Source organism: Ctenocephalides felis, unplaced genomic scaffold (genome assembly GCF_003426905.1).
Source record: "Ctenocephalides felis isolate EL2017-DRISC unplaced genomic scaffold, ASM342690v1 CF-g0.4_SCAFFOLD_03571, whole genome shotgun sequence".
Classification (NCBI taxonomy): Eukaryota; Metazoa; Arthropoda; class Insecta; order Siphonaptera; family Pulicidae; genus Ctenocephalides; species Ctenocephalides felis.
The window spans coordinates 18,969,814-18,988,433 of NW_020539725.1; the positions used below are offsets into that span (position 1 = coordinate 18,969,814).

The 18,620-nt window shown below is 27.1% G+C and overlaps 1 protein-coding gene across 1 annotated transcript; it reads right to left on the minus strand.

The window, feature by feature from the left end:
- Positions 1–9,169: 9,169 nt before the first annotated feature.
- Positions 9,170–13,504, minus strand: LOC113385728 (von Willebrand factor-like). The gene is made up of 3 exons (XM_026623566.1): positions 13,447–13,504; positions 12,270–12,452; positions 9,170–9,360 (listed from the first exon to the last, which is right to left on the minus strand). Exons 1-3 carry the CDS (start codon positions 13,502–13,504, stop codon positions 9,170–9,172), a joined length of 432 nt encoding a protein of 143 aa, XP_026479351.1.
- Between the last annotated feature and the right edge of the window lie 5,116 nt (positions 13,505–18,620).

The following is an 18,620-nucleotide window of genomic DNA, read 5'->3' on the forward strand; positions in this document are numbered from 1 at the left end:
ATATGTAAATAAAAAAAAAAAATTCATACCTAGGTAGATCTGCTAAATTTGGTAGGAGCTTGGCTTCAACACGTCCTGGCCATTTATTGTATGCAGAGGCTATTTGGGCGTCAAAAAAGAGAGACAATTCGACAATTCAAAGAAGAGACAAACTACCAACAAAAATCGCCGAATAATCCCAGATCAGTATGATCTATTGCCTTTTATCGCTAAAGTTGAACAAAGGCATAAATGCTCAAGTAAATTATTGAAAACATGTGGTAATTTCACCAATTTTTTGAAACTTCTTAAAAGTTGCTATACAAATACTTTACTTAAGAAAAACGAATCCGCAGTTAATCATAGCACTTCAACATAGAATTATTAATTATTAATAGGTAATTAGCAGGTAATTATTTTGTAATCAAGTTTAATTTAATATATTTACTTCTTGCCATAAATATGCAAAAGTTATTGGTATCAGAATAATTATTGTTATTAAATCTAGTATAAATTGTGTTTATTGATATTTTAAAAGATATAATTTTAATGTAATAGTCATTATTTTCGAGTTAAAATTTATAAATTATTCCTAATTTAAAATTATTGTTTTAGGCATGAAGTACCCGTCAAAAAATTGAGAAATATTTCGATATGCTGAGGAGCCGATTATACAAGCACTCATATCCTTTGATTATGCAATTGCTGATGAGGCAAGTTCTGCTCCTACCATCATACATTTTGAACAAAGAAGTATAGTGAAATATTTAAGAAAAGTGTTATAGCTATGGCAATTTCAGAATTGCTAAATGTGAGTCTTTAAAGTTTATTAGATGTAAAAAAAACAAGGTGAAATTATTGGCTCATGCTAGAAAATGTTGTTGTGATTCAAATGCCTCAGATATTGCAACAATGGCTAAAATAAAAATAATTAGAATATTATCTAATATACTACTGTCTCTAAACACATGTTTGCCCAAGTCAAGTATAAAGTTGAAAAAATAATATTAATTGACACTGCGAGTAGATGATTTTCTAATCTAGAGGATAATTTGTGAATGGCTATAGCTAGCTATATTGTTAGTTTCACAAGAATACAAAAGCTACCTCAAATCTAAAATGCAATAAGTGAATTGAGAAATGAAATTTAATTGGGCATCACAATCGTCAGTTTAGATTGATATCATACTAAATAGTTCCAACTTTTGGCAGTTACACAAAAATTTAGCGTTCGACAAAAAATAGCAAGATGAAGTAGATTTGTACTGGAATAATCAAGTAACGCTATTAGATAACAACTCCATTGAATCTTGAAAAGATATGAAGGAATTTTTACTTCAGTACCATATAAAATATTATTTTCTAAAGATAATACTATAATGACTAAAAGACGTAACAAGGTAAAACCTGAACATATTATATGTTTGCATTTTTAGCAGGAGAATCAGATGGTGAATGGTTTAATTAAATGTTATTAACTTCCCGTAGGGTAAGTTATAGTAATCGCAAAAAAATCGAAAATGAAAATTTTTATATATCTTTACGTTTCAGAGGTTTCTTAACATTTTGGCATACCTTAGAAAAAATGGATGTGGTGTTGTGTGTTGTGTGTGTGTGTGTGTGTGTGTGTGTGTGTGTGTGTGTGTGTGTGTGTGTGGTGTGTGTGGTGTGTGTGTGTGTGTGTGTGTATGTATTATGTGTTTGTGTATGTATGTGCGGATACAAATTTTCGTCGACGATTTCGGGAACACGGATCAACCGATTTGAATAATTCAAAAAACATTCGATTCGTATTGATAAGGAGACGTGCTGATTAGTTTTTGGCGAAGGCAGGTCCAGCCGTTCCAAAGATGCGGGGCAAAAAGTGCCGAAAACGGTAACTCAGTTTTTAAGAGAACGGAGCGTCCGATTTTAATAATTCAAAAAACATTTGACTTGTATTGACAAGATGAAGAATTGATCAAATTTTCATGAGGGCAGGTCTAGCGGTTTCGGAGATCTAACAAAAAAAGTAAAAAAAAATGCCATTTGTCGGTCAAAAATGATCATTAGACATATGCACATCAAATTATCAGATATTTTATAGAGATTTTAACAATAAGTATAAATTTTGTTTGCATTCCTATGGGTTCCGTACCAATATTTATTCGTTAGACGGTGACGCGGCGCTTACGCGCTTTGACATTTTGTCTCTATGCAGTTAAAGCAGTACGATTGCTTTGAAAAAAGATCTTCCAAAATATGCCAAAATAAAGAAAACATTATATTTTCCAAAAAAAATTAAAAAAAAAAAAAAAAAAAAATTAGATTTTTTTTTGAAAAAAATTTTTTTTCAAAAAAAAGTAATTTTTTGTTTAATTTATAGTTTTTCAAAAATCTTATTTTTTCGAAGTAATTTTTTTTTAAAAATGTCAATCGTTTTTAAAAAAATAATAATTTTTGGTACGGGAAGTTCCAGCAATTTGCCTTAAGGCACGATGCCTTAATTGCCTTAAGACAGAATTCCACTTACAGCTAGTTCAATATTTATATTGTTTTCTATTTGAGATCAGATTGTCATTTTCAACGTATTTAGGTATATAAATTATTTTAAAGAGGTACCAATTTCATCTTGTTTTTTCATATTTATATAAAAATTATCGTTATATTATCTATTTATTTTTAATTACTTTGTAAATATATATTATGATTATTTTAATTATATTATCTTAAAAAAGTATCATTTTGTTTTATTTATTAATGTAAATTATACCCTATATTTTTTCAGGATAAATAACTTTTATATCTTACCTAAAACTGATAGAAACTTTCAACCGAAAAACTAAACTGCAAAAACTACGTTGGTACTATCACTTCGTCTTGTATAACAGATTACTCGAGGAGAAAACATTTCATTCAGCTTTTCGTTAAAGCAGTTTGTACTCCTCAAAATGTTTTTTTAAATCCTAATTACTAAATTAAAATCATAATTTGACCCGAAGCAATTAAGCAACCTAATTCATAAAATAAACTGTGTCAATTGTGATTGTGTTTATACGGGTGAAACTTGCAAAATTCTACCCAAACGAATATCACATCATAAAACAATTTAAAAATAAAAAGCAAAACAAAACTATGCTTACGGAGTACATTAAGTATCATTATCTTAAACATGGTTTTTCATAACTTAAGCGCGGGTTTTCTTAACCCCACGATTTTACATTTTAAAACAATATTTTTCAAAAAAAGATTCAACAATCCAAATGTGCAGTTAAGCCATAAATAAACAAAATGATATTTATTTACCAGTTCTTATCTCATTAGGTAACAATTTTATTACTTTTTCAAAACATATTTTCCTAGATTATATAATATTCAAAAAAATTTAGTAGGCACAATTCATTTTTTGAACCATAGTTACTCTTGTGGGATGTAGTTACAGTTAATAATATATTCATACACATTGTATATGTATGTATGTAAGACCTAAAATTGTATGTACCTATAATTTTTTTTAATTTAATTTCATATCTTTTGGTTTGCTCCGCTTAATGAAAACGTATAGATAAGTAAAGCTCCAGTGCATAATTTTCATAGTTATTTTTACTTGGTACTATTTTTCATAACATATATATTAAACACACACACACACACACATATATATATATATATATATATATATATAATCAAAATGATATCCTTTAATTTTTTAAATCTATTTATATTTCTTAAACAAATAACAAAAGGAATATGACGTATTCTACAAGCTAATATGATACAATTTGTTACATATAAGATATTATTCTAAAAAACTGTATTTATTGTCTTTCCAAAAATTATGATAGACTACATATATATTATGAAATTAGAACGCATGATAGTTTTTGAGTAATTTATGGTGTGTGATCGTATAGTTTTAGCTCGGAAATATAATCCAATCAAAATTATTACAGAATAAGGCTCTTTTATATCTTCCGCTGGTATTAGATTTCAATAGTGCTGCTACATATATCAATAATGTATATAAATAAATAACAGATAAATTTTATTCTATTATAATATTAACATCAACCAGAATAATTGTATGTGTACAAAGTGCTGCCGGAGACCATAGAACATTGGCTTAGTGGTACACATGTTCCATCCCAGCCTCGAACGTATCGGTTATCACATTGGCAAACATTTGGGACACATTGATATGTGCAAATTCGTGGACTTGGATTCTGGCAAGTTCTTTCGCAAGCAGTACCACATCGGTAATACATCTCACCTGGAGGGCACAAACCTAAACCTAAAGCTTGGGAATAAAAAAAAATTATATTATCATAAGCTATCATGTCTTGAACTTAAATCTACGTTTCAAATATAATACGTGCTTATAGATTTCCCCGAAAAATAGACAAAATGTATTATATAAATAAGGTTAATTTGTGTTCTTTCAGGATTTTTTAAAAATTTTTTGTTCAATTGGTTTAATGATAATTGTTAATTTATCATTGAAAATCATCCATTGCAAGCATTAAGTTTTCAAACAAAAACATGAACAAAAAGTAGACAACTGCTTCTATTATTTTTATCCTCTGTGGGGGTACTACAGACTTAAACTCAATATATGAATCAATAATTTTGAATGCTGATGCCCATTGATATTAATTTTTTTGATTAATTATTTGCGTTCTGCGTTGGATGAAAATTTATTGATGCCTCTTTGCAATTTTCAAAAAAAAATTTTTTGAACAGCGCGGGGCTTAAAGGTTTCCGGCTTAAAATTTCCACGACCAATATCTCAAAAACAAGTAAAGTTTTAACAACATCTCAAAACGTTTTCTCAAAAACAAGGAATTTTTTAACAACAATATTTGAAAGTAAAGGGTATATAGTATAACTAACCATTACCTCTATTCTTATTAAGTTGCCATTGGAAGATAAACGGCAATGTTTTAAAATACATTACAAAAGTTCATTTTTTGTTGTTATGTTTTTTGGTTATGAGCACTGTTGTTTAATCACGAGACCTCGATATAATTTTTAGGTATACGTTATTTAGTTGTTTTAAAAGACGTAGATATTTTTATTTATAAGTTAGATTCAATAACTTTTTCAATATACACTATATAAAAGCATACATGTGGGTGGGGTAGCTTTACATTGACAAAGATGTAAATAGAAAACAGTAAATAAAAAAGTAAACCAACCTAAATATAGTGCACTATACAAATATATACAAGCAAATAAAATAAAAGTGTAAATGACTGATGTACGTGTATACAAAGTCAACAAATAAACAATAAAAAAAAAACTAAAAAAGCAATTTTACAAAAGATCAGAATGTACCAGATATATATTATATACAAGTGTTATCTTTGTAAAATTAAATTTATATTTTGCATTGCTTGAATAACGCAGCTCTTATTTTCTAAAATATTTTCACAATTTGACATAAGACATCAGTTAGCCGCTGGATTTGCAACATTTTGCCCCGCCTATGGGGTAAAAAAAATCAGATGATATATTTTTGAAAAAATAGCAAAATAAACACTTATACAGTGATGATGATTTAGCTAGGGGTTTTACTGAATATAGTAAAATAGTTGTTTGTTTTGTAAGGTATTTATAGTGGTGTAATTGATGGTTTGGTTTTCACAGTATAATTGCCAAAAGTAAAAATTGACCTTTTTCCCCCGCTATTTTTTTCTCAAATAAAAAAAAATTCAAAAGTAAAAAATGTTTAATGTTACGAAAACTTATATAAAAATAAGAAAAATATTTACTATTAATACTTCAGGCCATAATTTGGCACAATAATGGCTTGAATTTTAAAAGCACACAAATCTTCATTGAAAATGCAAAACAACTATGCCTTGAAAGTTGTTACAAAATTTAACCAAATCTAAACTAATTTTGTGTAACCACCAAATTCAAATATTTTCATTTTTTCACTTGTGAGACTGAAATACGATAATGGACTTGGATCTGTTTTATTTTTTGTCCCAATAATACTCTATTTTCTAAACAGCATTGAATCTAAAAACTAAGTAATATTAAGTATTATTAAGAATTAAAAAAAATACTAAGTAAATATTAATTACTAAGTGTCAATAAAAAATAATGAAATAAATTTGTTGATAAAAACATAAACTACTTTTCACTTAATATTTACAAATAATATTACATACTTGCTGCTGATATTAAATCAAACAGAACAAAAGTGAATATGATTAATATCGTCAACCACTTCATTTTTAACTAATTTCTTTTTAATACTGACGATATTAAAGTATCTACTAATGTATTTATTTAGACATGAGAATTGTTAAAAAAGTAATTAAATATGAATGACGTGCGACTCTGTCACCTTGATTTTATAATTGATGTTTTTTCAGATATATAAATGTAAAATTTACAGTTATAATATTAAATCACACTGAATTGTGATTAAATATGGTTATGGGATTTTTGCTCTACTGTTATAAAGAATCAAAACATTAACAAAAGAGCTGGAAGAATCCTACAGTTTTCGTATATATCAAAAATTAAATTTTGAGATTTGGATTAACTTTTCAATACATACAGAAACTGTCGACTTGAAATAATTATTAATATATTTAACTTATTATCTAATAACAAGTTATAAAATATAAATTTTCAGTTAATAATAAATACAGTTTCTAGTTCTTTTAATATTTCTATTCAATTTGTTTTACCTTATTTATTAAATTTCTATCACATAATACTTAACGCCGAATGCAGGACCAGGTGTCTCAATGCCAGTATATGAAATTAATGTTCATTATATTATTTATTTCTCATATGAGTGACATCACTAGCTAATACTTTTTTAACGTTTTGAGCTCTCGGTTTATATAATTTGAACACATAATTGTCCTGTTAATTTCATCAGATATGATTTATGAAAAAAATACTCATAGAACTAGTACCATGCAAACAATTTGTTATATGACAATTTAATCGCATTGTGTTTCAATATTTTTCCTATCGTTTATTTAAAACGTAAATAAATTTATAAATAATAACATTATTAGTACGAATGATGACATCAAGGTTTTCAAGGTAAATCTTAATTAGGTATTTAAAAAGTACTTTGCTTCACTCTGATTTGCTGACGTATTTTAATATGGATCTTATACTCGTAGTATATAAATTCAGTAAAATATCAAACAAGAGTCTAATTGTTAAACAAGAACAACAATAGATCAAAATAATTTTAATATCAATTTATTAATTATATTAAATTAATCTAATCTCTTAAATTAATTCAATAATCTTAATTTGCAAATTTAAAGAAACATTTTAAACTGTATAGAGCTACTTGAGAATAAACTGAAACACAAAGAATTATAACATAATATTTTAAAAAAAAATTATAAAATAATTTATTTATTTATAAACGTGTTAAATTTGAGCTGGTAAAACTACTAGTAAAATTAGATATTCTCATAATCCCATCTTGAATGAATGAATGAGCGCGTAACATTTCCATTATACTTCACCTTTTAATTGCAAGGTTTTAAAATTGCGGACATCTTCTTTCAACTTAGATTAAAAATTAAGAAGTTAGAATATAGAATTTATATACAAAAAAATTGGTGGTCATAACGTAAAATCATTTTTGAATGAATTTTTATACTAAAATATTAAACAAATTTGCAACATAGAAACACTAAATAAAAATATAAAAAACATTATTTATTGGTCATTTTGATTGAATTGATGTGGAAGTCTGTTATGTTATGAGTTAGCATTCAATGTAGTATATTTGTAAAAATTAAACTATCGATAGTATACGCTCTATATAAACATTTACTATTTTTAGCGTAGTAGATGGGAAATAATTCATTTAAAACTTCTAATCATGATATTTAGGTTTTTTTGTTATTATATACTTAATAATGTCGATAATAATTTTCAGTGGTTTGTAAGGCTAACTAATTTATAAAATTCTGTAATGTACTTGGAAGTTATTTTTAAGATATGAGTCGACGTTGCTAAATCTATCAAATTTTACCAGTTTACCTGTACACCAATATACCTGTAAACCAATATCAATTAACATATCAGTCTACCAATCAGCAATTCACCTGCCTATCAATTTACCTATCTACCAATTTACCTTTTATCAAACAGTTTATCAATCCACCATTTTACCTGTCTACCAATTTATCTGTCAACCGATATACCTGTTAACCAATTTACCTGTCATCCCGTCTTATATGTTTACCAATTTACCTGTAATCCCGTTTCACATATTTGCCAATTAACCTGTAAACCCATTCATAGTTGTTCTGTCTACCATTTTACATCTCCTCCAATTTATATGTACACTAGTTTATCTATCAATCAATTTACCTATCTTTCTGTTTATCTGTCTACGTATATATTTATCTATTTAAATATTTATCTCATTACCTGTCTGCTAGTTTACTTTTTACCAATCTGCTAGTCTACATATTAACATTTAATTAAAAAAGATATAATTAGTATGATATTTTTTACAAAATAGGGGTTTGTGGTCTTAGGTTGAAAATTTAGGGTTATAAGTGTTCTTTTAAATACGCAATATAAAAGAAATAAAAAAATAAAAATTGACCAAAAATAATTAAAATTTTTTTTTTGGAAAACCTCTCCGGGAATTTACGTAACAATTTCCTAAATTTTCACGGCGTTTGGTCGTATGGTTAATAACAACTGCGCGCACACACATACAGACATACATACATTTATTAATATATATACATATTGTACATATTGTATATATATATATATATATATAACCGATATATATATATATATATATATATATATATATATATATATATATATATATAGAACAAAGTAAGTAGATATTACTTTCGAACTCAGTTCACAACAACTCTGAGCAACATATAAATAAACAATGATTTAGTGTTCCATATTTCTTTTAATACATACTAAATTCGAAATGGTGCTCTTAAGATGATAAAATACATTTTATGTGTTGATAAATTATTTAATCATGACTTACATTTATAGATTCATTATGATATGAGATTTATATGCTTACGTTTGAAATGGTTTTGCGGTTAAGAAACTCAAATTTTCTTGTTGTTACACTAAACTAAATGGTTTGTAGGGTATCACACAATAACGGATAAACACATATTGTATATACATTATCCAATTCATTATTTAAAATAAAGATGTTATGGCATTTTTAATCAAAGCAGGGGAATGTGCAATCGCATTCCTCAACGCAAGCTCCATCCCAACGTCGTACGTATCCTGGCAAACATCGGCAAACGTTCAGGATGCACTGCCTCGTGCAAGGACGTGGTTCCGGATCTTCGCACGTTAGCTCGCATGCAGTTCCACACTCCCAAAATCGTTCGTTTTCATGACATTTTGCTAAGGAAAAAATAAATATTGACATAGTAAAATAATCTATTGATAATAGTGATAAGTAGCAAAGTTTTTGTTTGAGAAGATTTGTCTGTTCCATATTATATTACATAAAAGAAAAAGTGAGTATATAAGATTTTTGTATACCTATCATTTGATACTAGTACAATTCATTGATATATAACATTTGAAAAATTATTGATTGTATAAATTAAATAAATTAAATAGATAATGGAAAAAAATCACAAAAAACCATATTACACTGTTGATTTTTAGAGGTGTCTTATAGTGTTAATTATTAAGAATGACTGTCGGTAGGTTGTAATTGTTGTACCAAAACATATCTTGAGTTATAGATCCAATATCCGTAATAGTTAGGTTATTACTATGCTTGCATTTTTCAAAAAAAATTCTTGCTTGCTTTTTTATAATTTCATATATAAATGGTATATTCAGCCGTTTGAAGTGATAAGGTTTCTCTTTATACCGAGTATCATTCTCAATGCTTTATTTTGTATAGTTTGTAATTTATTTATGTTTTGTTTATTGGTTATACACCACGCAGGGGCTCCATAGGTTAAAGTTGATCTTACCATTGCTAGATAAAGTCTTCTCTTAATCTTCAGATCAATATTGTTGCTAAATTTTAGTAAGGGGTACAATAAATATAATAATCTATTAGCATGATTAACTAGTAGCAAAGTCAAAAAGATGTAATTTTGAGAACCCAGTACATACTTCGAGATTCGGTTTTCCAAATCCATCTTACAATTTATAGTCAGAATTAATATATATGCTATAGTTATAGCTATTATGTGCTATAATTATAGATTATATTCTTTATTCTATCTGAACAGCAATCAGAATTACAGCAATCAGAATTACAGCAATCAGAAAGCCAATGTAAAAGCAAGACCATGTTATGAAAAACTTTTCATACAAAATATTGTCAAAAGCCATGTAGTTACTATGCTGTCAGGCGTTTTTTTAGGTTGTCAGATTGAAAACCTAACCTAGACCGCACAAATGTCAATAAAACTATCTTAGTTAACAGAGTCTTTCTGATCCTGCTTCATAACATACAAGTGACGTTGCAGTTTATGTGTAAAACGCATGAAAATACATGACATTTTGACAGTATTTAGTATAACTCAGTAGCATAATGTATGGAAGTTGGAGTCTAACATGGTCTTGCCATTGTAGAAACAATTCCAACAATATTTTCCAAGCATATGTTAGTTTGGGTATTTTCTATAATGGAAATGCAATAAAATGAGAAATTGTAAAACCTATCAATCTTCTATGCAAATATGACACATTCATAAATTATACTAATATAATAAAAATGTTGCAATTTAAATTAGAAAAAAATAAATTAAATTCTGATGTGATATTTTATTGGGTAGTTATATAATATTTATGGCAATTTTTAAGAAATGTTGGAACAATATGATATAGTTATCTTATATTATATTATTCCAAATAAAGTTAGAAGATTAAATTTTTAAATGAGCTGGTTTATGAAATCCGTGTACCAGTGTTCTTTCTAGCGCAGTCATAAATATATATCATTTTTTAAGATTACTTACAATTAGAAAGTTTATGCAAAAGTGAGTCATTTGATGGTTCAAAATTACTTCATGCTCAAAATAAAAGCATTGCTTCTTGCTATGCATATTTGATGTAAAAGCAAAAATAATTAGGTTTGCTAAAATTTGTTTATCACTAGTTTATATTTCAAGCAAAGTGTTCGATTTTATAGTTTCTAACAACTTCACTTCATAGAAATGATTTTTAAGCAATTTATTTATTAAATTCTATTAATATTATTAATAATATAAATAAATTAATAACAATGATTTAATCATTTTTTAAGATTCAGGCGCATAAGATTAATATTTATTTCATAAAAAATATTTTACAGCCAAATTAATTAACACACAAAATAATTGACACAAATCGTTTTTACACACAAATTAATTAACTTAAATTATTATTTAGAAGTAGTATACAGAAAATTTCGTGTACTCACAAAAGGTTTAAAGTATAATTTTTAGAATACTCAAAATAAAATATGAGATGCAAATATAATATAATATAGTATGCTATACCTGCATAAGTTAAACCAATCAACGAAATTAGACATAACACAAGCAAAAAACGCATTGTAACTATAAATTGATTAAAGTTAATTCTGTAAATTAACAATGCGAATCTCAATTTCAATCTATTTTTTTTCTTTCGGCGAGTTGTGCTATATTTATATACATACATTATATTTGTTCAAGTGGATCAGAGATACGCATGTAGACATTGCAAACATTTAATGAATTAATAAATAATAATGGTCTGATCAACTTGTATTGGATTTATTTATTGTTTTTGTTTAAAGGTAACTATATACATTATAATGATTTCAATAACTAATGTGATAATGAATGAATATTATGATTGCTTATTAAACAATTTACCTCATTTTGTTTTTATTCATTTATTAATATACAGCAATCGGATCAGTAATTATATTCTATGAGCTGTTATGCTAAGATGTATAAAACAAAAAACTAAATAAGAATAAATAAAGATAACAACATAAAAATAGTAAATAATATAAATAACAATAGATAATAATAAACAATAGAATAATATAATAATACTACAAAAAATAAATTAAATTAACTATTATATTTTAATGATTTAGTAAAAAATATAGAAATTGTTTCATTAAACAACCTCAAAGACAACAATATTTTGATGGTTTAGTCTCTTCACTAGTAAAATATTGTTTTTTTTCAGATTCTATACATTTATCAAACAAATATATTTTTTATATGTTTCTAAAATAGAAATATCTATTTCATTCAAGTCACAATTTTTTTTTAGAGATTTAATTCAAATTGATTAAATTCAATGACAATTTGCCATTTTAACGCATCGGCCATCAGATCTTCGAACATATCCTTCTTTGCACTGGCAGACATCCAAAATACATTCCGCCGTACAGATTTTCGGGTGAGGATTTTCACAACTGGGTTCACAACTTGATCCACATTTCAGGAATTCTTCATTCACAGGACAACGATTTGATGACTTAAATCCTGAATATTCAAATCATAATTAGTAACAAGTTTGCTTAACTCATATTCATAATAGCAACTATTTATATAAAAAAGTTACAGATCATATTGACGGCTCATTATTTTTTGTCTGTCGCCAATTTTTTTTTAACTCTGTTTTATTTAGCAATCAGAAATACATAGAGATTCCTATGCGCTAAATTGACAATATTTAACAGCGATATCTAAGAAGAACTCCAATGAGATCTTCTTAGTTTAACAATTAATATGATAATATTATATTAGAGCTAATCTAAGACTAAGTCTAACGGCCAGTGTCGTTTCAATCTCCTTATGCCAAAAGGTTGAGTAATGTCAACTATTGATGGGTTCGAATGTGTCGTCAATTCTACATTGATTAACAAATATGAAAAGTCTATTTATTTTTTATTTGTTATTTTCCTAATCTTTACTAATATTAAATTTTATGTAAAATTTCACTGAAATCCGTATGTATTTTTTCACTTTTAATTACAGATAATCAAAATTTAAAAATGTTCTTTAAGTCTGTGTGCTAATTGAAATCACGTTATAGACCATACTAAATACATCAAAATTGAAATCGAAAATGTAAGGTGCGTGATATTAAAAGTGACGAATTAGCAAACTAACTAATTATATCAACTTGCAGAGTTAAGTTCAGCAAAAAATAATCGTTAATTAAAACAAATATAAATCATATAAGGCATTCACTAATTTAGTAGAATATAAAATAATAGTTCAATTTTTAAATAAAAGCAAGGATTTCATTAGTAGTAGAATTTTATCATTCTTATAAATTCTCGCTCTTAATTAAATTAGTACCACCAATTTCACGGGCAATAAGTTTTTATAACGTATTTTTTTTCTCCTTTGATAAAATGTTGTCCAATAAATTAGAAAAATATATACAGCAATTTTTTAGTAATTTTAGTTAATGAATTTGCAAGTATTAATATTAATAATAATAAATTTGTTAGTTTGTGCATGTTTATACCTTTGTACAAGTCTTCTGAATCTGAGAGTGGAATATATACTTTGCCACATCCACACATCTTTGCAACGCATTAACACTGCATTTGCTTGAAATTTGATGACCTCCCAAATGTGTCCCTCCAGCTCCGTCAACTAACCCACTTGATAATCCTTTAAGTGATTTGCTCAATATTGCAACTATAGTTTATTACCAAAACTACATTAATATGATATTCATTGAATATTGACACATCTTATATATAAATCTATAATATAAAAATGAATCGCAAAATGTGTTGGTAACACATAACTCAACAACGCCTGGACCAATTTGGCCAATTTCTTTTTTAAAATATTCGTTGAAGTCCAAGGATGGTTCTTACGGCAAGAAAAAATCGAACAACTGCCAGGAACACCCTAAAAACTGCCCTTTTCTTTATATATTTTTATATAGGGTAGAGCGAGGCTTAAAGTTCCGCAGTAGAAAGGTTTACCACCAATATCTCAAAAACAAGTAAAGTCAGAAAATGTTCAACAATAATATTTAAAAGTAGAGGGCAAAAGATGTATAACCAGCCATCACCTTGATTCTTACGACCTTGTTATCGGGAGATGGACGGCAATGTTTGAAAATCCATAACAAAAGTATTTTATTTTGTTGTCAGCGTTTTTGTTGTGAGCACTGTTGTTTAGTTTACGAGACGTAAATATAAAATTTGAGTATACGTTATTCAATTGTTTTATAAGATCTATTGTTGTTTTCATTATAAACCTTTTTTATATAACCTATGTATAAATACTTACATGTGTGGGGGGTAAAAAATGACCAACTGAACCTGTATCCTGGTAAAGGTGAGAACAACAAAAAATATTAAATAAAAAAGTAATTTATAGTAAAAAAAGTAATTTTACCAGAGATTAATTGAATAAATAGCTATTCCCATTCTGCTGATAAACATTTCTGACAAAATACTAGATCGAGGTTATATACAGTGCTATCTCTGTAAAAAATGTACCCATGGAATTTAAATTATGCATTATAGCTAATAATTTCGTAAAAACTTTCGTAAAAAAATATTTCGTAAAAACCTTTTAAAATTAAAATATAAGACATTGGATTCGTTTCCTCCTTGGCAGTCTCATTTTACCCAGCTAATGATGAAAAATTTTAGAAAAATAATAAAAAACACATGTCTATAATTAAGAATTTTCTAGGAATTTTACTGAACATAGTTTGATAGTTGTTTCTTTGATAGGCGTTAGGTGTTGTGAATCATTTGATTTCGACAGTATATTTGCTTAAAATCAAATTACATTCAAAAAATTGAAAAGTCATCAATGTGTATTTTTATATTAATATTTTTATATCTATTCTTAGTATATATTAAAACTTATTTCATGTATAAAATCAATTTGATCAGAATTATTTTTTATCTTATTATAAATTTTACTTACTTTTACCAACACTGCACGCAGTGGAAATAATGCAGATAAAAAACATGACAAATATAATTGAACGCATCTTAAACCGAATAATTATTATTATAATGAATAATTTTTAATTACCGTTTGAAATAAATTTATCACTGATTTTATTATTATGGGTACAGTTTTTATATAGCCACACGTCCACTAATTATTCGGATGTGTAATTTGGTAAGAATTTTGAACATGTAAACATGAAATATAGTTTGCGTTAATGGTATTGCTTATTTTTTATGCAATTAATACGTCGTAGAAATGTTACGTGCTCAATAAATAGTTTTCTATTTAAATCGTTTAATAGCAGATCTTATACATATCTTATACGAATCCTATGGCAAAAAATCCAGAAAGGTTTAGCGCTGGTCAGTTAGAAATTTGAGGATATCAGTTTGGTTTGTTAATATTTGATTAAGTTTTGAAAACTTATAAGTTTTTTAGTTTGCAAATTGTTAAGTTTACTATTCTTCACCAAATTGACTCATTTTTTTTTTTATTTTTTTTTTAATTGTTTATATGGCATTTAACCAGTTACATTCATACATAATAATAATTATAACTATATTTAACAAATGTACCATAAACCTATTCTTTTAACAAAGACTCATTTTGTTCATCTTGCAAGTGTTTATATAAGATATTGTTTCAGTAAGAAAGAACAATTTATATTTCTGTATCTAGAGCTATTTTAAATATATGGAACATTTTATCTAAAAGTATCTAAGTGAGAAATTATCTAAATTGATAATTTAATCAATAACATTTTATCCGGAATTTCGTTAAGCTGCAGTAAGCATTAGGCTCTGTAATCTTGCTGTACAAAGTTTCTGGACAAAGTGATATCGAGCAGTAGCAACAGATATTTTTCTTGAAAATATAGACCGTTTTATGTTTTTAAGATAAAATGGCTCTCTCAACATTAATGCAATAATTTAAAATATATCATCATCACTATTAAAAAGGTCAACACTGGGCAGCCTTATGCCGATCAACGTCAATAAAACATTTCATCCAAAAGTTTTTTATATAATACTATACAATATGATAAGAATGAAAAAGGTGCTTTTCAAAGATATATTTATTATTATTTCAGAACAAATTTTTGAAAATTGCCTGGGGAGCACCAAAATATGTCCCTAACATTGCATAAATATGGAAACAAGCTGAACAGTCATCCAAAGGGTATGGGCGTGTTTCCATACAGAATTGGCCCCACCCTGGTATTTAAATAATTTTGATGCCATTTCATAGGTATTTTTGAGAAAATCCGATATACCAAATTTCAAATCCGTAGCTTATCATCTGGCCGAGATATCATTGAAAACATGTGAAAGTGCCCCCTTTTTTCAAAGTCGTTTTTTGTCGCAACTGTAAGAGATATCGACAAACAAATAACGGGACTTTATTCATATTGGTGTGTACTACATTATTAATGACAAATATTGTTAAATAATTATTTTTTAGTGCATGAAAAAGTGAAAATAACTTTTTAAATTTTCGGGTAGTGCGGTTGTTTTGACTAATTTTTACTTAGCACCATTAGAAAAGCTATTGAATTTTCTTTCAGTGTGCAAAATTTTGTTTTATTTCATGTGGTAGAACACATTCAAAAGTAGGAAAAACCTGAGCAAGTACACGCTCGCGCTCATATAGAACCCGTGTAAGTCGTCTCCCATTCGCAACGACTAGCAACAGTATTGCTCGCCGCGCGTCTTCATAAATTAAAACATTTTTAATAACACATAAGATATATACATTTATATTTTAAATATTTATATATTTATATGTATATGTATGTATAATAACTATATTTTTATATAATTAAATATTTATTATTTACATATTGCACAATTTATTATATGATTTAATCATCATTAATAATGTATTAATTAATTATTACTTATTAATTAATTATTAATGCCACTAAATAAATAAAAAATGGATTAATAAAAAATATACATAATAATAGTATATCGGTATATGATTACTAGTCATGCCACAGCATCAAACTCCTTACTAATAGAAAACATCATCGTAGACTGAAGAGAAAATCGCCATTTGATTTTAGTTATCAATTTTCCAGATGAAGATTAAAATTACTTAGTTATTATTCATAAAACATGATTTATAAGGAAATAGTTAAGTTTTTTTTATTATGATTAAAATATTGTTAATATTATTCATAACGAATTATTGAATTCTTTTTCCAACACTATAATATACAATGTCCTTATTGCGTCTGGTAATTGCATATCAACAAATTTATTGAATGTCCTTCACTGGACAGTTGTAAATAAAGTAGTGAATAAAAAAAAAATTTATTTTTATTTCTCTCAAAATGTCCAAAATTTTGTATTATAATTAACAATTAGGCTTATTGTTAGTTGTTAAATGATTAGTTTTTTTTAACAATATCGTTCTTCAACACATTGTCCATCATATCGTCTCACGTATCCAGGTTTGCATTGACATACGTTTAATATACATTGCATTGTGCAGATTTCGGGCCGAGGATTTGCGCAAGTCGGTTCGCAAGCTGTGCCACACTCCCTAAAATCTTCATTAGGAGGACACTGGTTCAAAGTTCCTAGAATTGTAAATCAGCAGCAGGGTTAATTCATACTATAATTTTGTTTTATATATTAAATATAACTGCGAGAAGTTAATAAATATATATAAATAATCAATAGGGTAGGGCTTGGCACAAAGATACAATTTGACTTTTAGTAAGTATACTGTCTAATCTAAATCTAAACCAACATACAACATGTATGTTGGTTTAGAATCAACTATCTAAATATGATCAATACAATTCCCAGTTAATCTGTTTATTATTTTATTTATATCATGACTATTTTTCTAAAATTTGTCATTTGACCCTTTTCAACTCATAAGCGAGGTAAAATGGGGCAAAGCTGGCGCAAACTAATCCATTGTAGGATTTTACGATTTAAAGAGATATTACTAATGCGAATTATAAATTTTATTGGTACATTTTTCACAAAGATTACCCTGTATATAATCTTGATATGGTATCTAGTTAGAAATATTTATCAGCAAGAGTATTTATTTAATTTATCTCTTGTAAAATTGCTTTTATAACTTAATTTACTTCTCAATTATTTATTGTTTACACCTTTCCAGGGTGAACGTTTAATTGGTTTTTCTTATCCCACTCACATGTAAGCTTTTGGAGAGGTTATATAAAAAAACACTTAAAAATAACAATACTAAATCTTATACAACAATTGCATAACGTATACTTCAAAATTATATTTGTTAAGGATGGTGGGTTGATTAGACCCTTTCGGAATAGCTTTTTGTGTTTTGATTCAATAGCTATTCTGAAGATTACATAAAATTGAGTATATTAAGGAAATAATTGAAGTTATCTGCTTGGAAAGCCGCCCAATTGGATTGCTACTTGAAGTCCGAAACTTTCAGCTCGCTCTCGAGATTGGATGCTGAGGAAGGAATTGACTCCAAAAGCACAATAAGGAACAACGGAAAAACAAGTAAATCCCCTTGCAAATGAATAAACAAAAAAGCTCATGAACGATTATTATAAATGATTAGCGCTTATATACAAATTTTCTCCTTTTGAAATTTAGTATTGTCCGTTTCTGACAAATGTAGTTTGCTCGTGACAACTACCGTCGTTCTGGCATGAACAATATTAAGGACTAGTAAACTAAATAACGGTGCCCACAACCA